The sequence below is a fragment of the Lucilia cuprina genome, chromosome 2 (genome assembly GCF_022045245.1).
Source record: "Lucilia cuprina isolate Lc7/37 chromosome 2, ASM2204524v1, whole genome shotgun sequence".
In the NCBI taxonomy this organism is placed as follows: domain Eukaryota; kingdom Metazoa; phylum Arthropoda; class Insecta; order Diptera; family Calliphoridae; genus Lucilia; species Lucilia cuprina.
This window is the reverse complement of record NC_060950.1, coordinates 66,315,527-66,320,526: the sequence shown is the minus strand read 5'-3', so window position 1 is coordinate 66,320,526 and position 5,000 is coordinate 66,315,527. Positions and strand designations below refer to the sequence as shown.

Below are 5,000 nucleotides of genomic sequence, written 5' to 3'. Positions count from 1 at the left end.
ATTATATGAAAAATTTAATAATAAAAAATCATTTGACAAATTTATCCAACAACTCAAGATTTCATTAAGAAATAAATAATAATAATATTAACAGTAAATTTGTGCATTGATCAAAAATATTAACCCTTTAAAAATGAAAAAAGAATCTAAAAACAAACACAAACAAAAATTCATGAAGAACTAACTTTGAAATTATTAAAACTTACTATTTTTTAATAAAAATATATTTCAGTTTAGTTTTACTTAGTTCAATTGCAGATGAGTTCTAGTTCAGTTCTAGTCCAGTTCTAGTTCAGTTCTAGTTCAGTTCTAGTTCAGTTCTAGTTCAGTTCTAGTTCAGTTCTAGTTCAGTTCTAGTTCAGTTCTAGTTCAGTTCTAGTTCAGTTCTAGTTCAGTTCTAGTTCAGTTCTAGTTCAGTTCTAGTTCAGTTCTAGTTCAGTTCTAGTTCAGTTCTAGTTCAGTTCTAGTTCAGTTCTAGTTCAGTTCTAGTTCAGTTCTAGTTCAGTTCTAGTTCAGTTTTAGTTCAGTTCTAGTTCAGTTCTAGTTCAGTTCTAGTTCAGTTCTAGTTCAGTTCTAGTTCAGTTCTAGTTCAGTTCTAGTTCAGTTCTAGTTCAGTTCTAGTTCAGTTCTAGTTCAGTTCTAGTTCAGTTCTAGTTCAGTTCTAGTTCAGTTCCAGTTCAGTTCCAGTTCAGTTCTAGTTCAGTTCTAGTTCAGTTCTAGTTCAGTTCTAGTTCAGTTCTAGTTCTGTTCTAGTTCAGTTCTAGTTCTGTTCTTGTTCTGTTCTTGTTCTGTTCTAGTTCTGTTCTAGTTCTGTTCTAGTTCTGTTCTAGTTCTGTTCTAGTTCTGTTCTAGTTCTGTTCTAGTTCTGTTCTAGTTCTGTTCTAGTTCTGTTCTAGTTCTGTTCTAGTTCTGTTCTAGTTCTGTTCTAGTTCTGTTCTAGTTCTGTTCTAGTTCTGTTCTAGTTCTGTTCTAGTTCTGTTCTAGTTCTGTTCTAGTTCTGTTCTAGTTCTGTTCTAGTTCTGTTCTAGTTCTGTTCTAGTTCTGTTCTAGTTCTGTTCTAGTTCTGTTCTAGTTCTGTTCTAGTTCTGTTCTAGTTCTGTTCTAGTTCTGTTCTAGTTCTGTTCTAGTTCTGTTCTAGTTCTGTTCTAGTTCTGTTCTAGTTCTGTTCTAGTTCTGTTCTAGTTCTGTTCTAGTTCTGTTCTAGTTCTGTTCTAGTTCTGTTCTAGTTCTGTTCTAGTTCTGTTCTAGTTCTGTTCTAGTTCTGTTCTTGTTCTGTTCTAATTCGGTTCTAGTTCTGTTCTAGTTCGGTTCTAGTTCTGTTCTAGTTCTGTTCTAGTTCTGTTCTAATTCCGTTCCAGTTCTGTTCTAGTTCTATTCTAGTTCTGTTCTAGTTCTGTTCTAGTTCTGTTCTAGTTCTGTTCTAGTTCTGTTCTAGTTCTGTTCCAGTTCTATTCCAGTTCTGTTCTAGTTCTGTTTTAGTTCTGTTCTACTTCGGTTCTAGTCCTGTTTTGTTCAGTTTTAAATCTCTTCTAGTTCTGTAAGTCTTTTTTATATAAAATCTTTTAAAAATTTCGATATATTTCCTATTTAACATCTCCTCAAGTCAAGTTCAAGTAAACAATTAATTTTGAAAATAAAAACTGGTTTAATTTAAAGCAAAAAATATTAAAAATTTTAGTACATTGCGTAATGCAATTAAATTTTTAACCGACAATTTGCGTCACCTTCATCTTAAATTAGAATAATTAAAAAAATGTTTATTTTTAAATTAAAATTTTTTTGTGAAATATTATTTTAAACAAAATTTATTATTTTGCAAAAATATTCCATAAAAAAAAAATTGCATGACGTTTTGTACAATAATCATATTTTTTTAATTATTATTTAAAAAAAGTTGAAATAAAAAATTATTTTATTTTTTTTTTTAATTTATTTATTGTAAACTTGATTTGTTAATGAAACTCAGATTTTTATATTGGAAAGCTTAATAACAGTTATAATAATTACAAAGTTGCATTAATATTGAAAGGTTAAGACCTGCCACTTTAGATAAAAAAATGTTAATTAAAGAAAATGTATTAAAAGTTGTTGTTTTTTTTGCCAATAACTCTGACTTGGCATAATTGTTAAAATATTTACTATTTAACTTTATAAATCAATGCACAAATCTACTGTAAATTTATTAATTTATGATTCATTTATAAAGAGATAATTAAATTTATATGAATAATTTAAAACACAACAAACAAAAAAATATTTAAAAACAAAATAATTAATTACACATTTTTTTAAACAAATATTAACTTTAAGATTTCTACAGTAAATACAGAAAATAAAAAAAAAACAAAATTATTTAAAAATCTATGCAAAAAAAAAAATAATTTGCTAAAATCAACACAGACATTTAATTGATTGTAACACAAACTCAAAATAAATATTAAACAGTAAACAAAAACACAAAAACACACATACTATCAAAATGAGTAAGTAATTATTTAACATTTCAAAATTTTTTTACTTAATTACAATAATTATTTTTTAAACGTAAGTTTCGTTAAGCTCAAATTACGACCACAAACTTCTAAATTGCATAAGCTTCAACCTACTTGAAGTTGCAACAAACTTGGTCAATGGTTGCATCATATCTAAAACAGCATAAATATAAACTCGAGTTAGTTCTAGCTCAGTTTAAGCTCAGTTCTAGTTCAGTTCTAGTTCAGTTCTAGTTCAGTTCTAGTTCAGTTCTAGTTCAGTTCTAGTTCAGTTCTAGTTCAGTTCTAGTTCAGTTCTAGTTCAGTTCTAGTTCAGTTCTAGTTCAGTTCTAGTTCAGTTCTAGTTCAGTTCTAGTTCAGTTCTAGTTCAGTTCTAGTTCAGTTCTAGTTCAGTTCTAGTTCAGTTCTAGTTCAGTTCTAGTTCAGTTCTAGTTCAGTTCTAGTTCAGTTCTAGTTTAGTTCAGTTCTAGTTCAGTTCTAGTTCAGTTCTAGTTCAGTTCTAGTTCAGTTCTAGTTCAGTTCTAGTTCAGTTCTAGTTCAGTTCTAGTTCAGTTCTAGTTCAGTTCTAGTTCAGTTCTAGTTCAGTTCTAGTTCAGTTCTAGTTCAGTTCTAGTTCAGTTCTAGTTCAGTTCTAGTTCAGTTCTAGTTCAGTTCTAGTTCAGTTCTAGTTCAGTTCTAGTTCAGTTCTAGTTCAGTTCTAGTTCAGTTCTAGTTCAGTTCTAGTTCAGTTCTAGTTCAGTTCTAGTTCAGTTCTAGTTCAGTTCTAGTTCAGTTCTAGTTCAGTTCTAGTTCAGTTCTAGTTCAGTTCTAGTTCAGTTCTAGTTCAGTTCTAGTTCAGTTCTAGTTCAGTTCTAGTTCAGTTCTAGTTCAGTTCTAGTTCAGTTCTAGTTCAGTTCTAGTTCAGTTCTAGTTCAGTTCTAGTTCAGTTCTAGTTCAGTTCTAGTTCAGTTCTAGTTTTCTAGTTCTAGTTCAGTTCTAGTTCAGTTCTAGTTCAGTTCTAGTTCAGTTCTAGTTCAGTTCTAGTTCAGTTCTAGTTCAGTTCTAGTTCAGTTCTAGTTCAGTTCTAGTTCAGTTCTAGTTCAGTTCTAGTTCAGTTCTAGTTCAGTTCTAGTTCAGTTCTAGTTCAGTTCTAGTTCAGTTCTAGTTCAGTTCTAGTTCAGTTCTAGTTCAGTTCTAGTTCAGTTCTTGTTCAGTTCTTGTTCTAGGTCAATTCATTTCAGTTCAGTTCATTGCAGTTCTAGTTCAGTTTTAGTTCAGTTTTAGTTCAGTTCTAGTTCAGTTCTAGTTCAGTTCTAGTTCAGTTCTAGTTCAGTTCTAGTTCAGTTCTAGTTCAGTTCTAGTTCAGTTCTAGTTCTGTTCTAGTTCAGTTCTAGTTCTGTTCTAGTTCTGTTCTAGTTCTGTTCTAGTTCTGTTCTAGTTCTGTTCTAGTTCTGTTCTAGTTCTGTTCTAGTTCTGTTCTAGTTCTGTTCTAGTTATGTTCTAGTTATGTTCTAGTTCTGTTCTAGTTCTGTTCTAGTTCTGTTCCAGTTCTGTTGTAGTTCTGTTCTAGTTCTGTTCTAGTTCAGTTCTTATTCTAGTTCTGTTCTAGTTCGGTTCTTGTTCTGTTCTAGTTCTCTTCTAGTTCGAGATCAGTTCTATTCGAGTTCAGTTAAACATTATTTCTCCAAAAAAGATTAAATGTAATCAATCAAATAATCATTAATCCGAAATAACTCAATATAATTCCTAATTAATTAAAGAGTTAAGTTAACTTATTTTTAAACAAAAAAACCCAGTGAACAACAAATTACAAAATTGCCATAAAATTGCAGTTATTATTGCATTAAATTAGCACTAAAAGGTTATAGTTTTGATTGATATCAAAAAAGTAATACGCAATACGTCAAACATTTTTATAAAGTATGATCATAGATCAAACTACTTTCATCACTTGGTTCACGACCTGTAATTAATGTTTGTAACAAAATTAATTTAAATGTGAATTTTTCTACACTATTATAATGTAAAATACACTAATTGTTATTTAAATTATATATTTTTTATGTTAATCAGTTATTTCACTTTAATTCATTTGTTAAACTTAGATTACATCAAGTTTTATATGAAATTAATTTTGTTTAAATATTTCTTTTTTGTAACAGAGATCCCTACCATGATTACCGAAATCGAAGAAGTACCTGCCATTATGGTGGGAGATTACAAACTACAATTTGAATTGGGTGAACCCTGTGAACGTACCAAAGAAGTGGCTTTACGTGAACTACGAGAAACTCCAGAAAATATTCAAAAAGGCACAGCGGAACTTAAAAAGTTATTGGATAGTAAGTAATTTGAAGAAAGATTCTAAATTATAATTCGGTTCAGTTCTAGTTTAGTTCTAGTTCAGTTCTAGTTCAGTTTTAGTTCAGTTCTAGTTCAGTTCTAGTTCAGTTGTAGTTCAGTTGTAGTTCAGTTCTAGTTCAGTTCTAGTTCAGTTCTAGTTCAGTTCTAGTTCAGTTCTAGTTCAGT

General features: G+C 29.9%; 1 protein-coding gene across 1 annotated transcript in view; it reads left to right on the top strand.

The window, feature by feature from the left end:
- The window catches only part of LOC111683080 (alpha-tocopherol transfer protein-like), a 7,016-nt gene that overhangs the window by 404 nt on the left and 1,612 nt on the right, over positions 1 to 5,000 (top strand). The window contains exons 2-3 of the mRNA XM_046956168.1: positions 2,311 to 2,483; positions 4,634 to 4,813. Coding sequence (XP_046812124.1) covers positions 2,480 to 2,483; positions 4,634 to 4,813 — 184 coding nt within the window. The 5' untranslated portion in view covers positions 2,311 to 2,479. The remainder of the gene's footprint in view (positions 1 to 2,310; positions 2,484 to 4,633; positions 4,814 to 5,000) is intronic.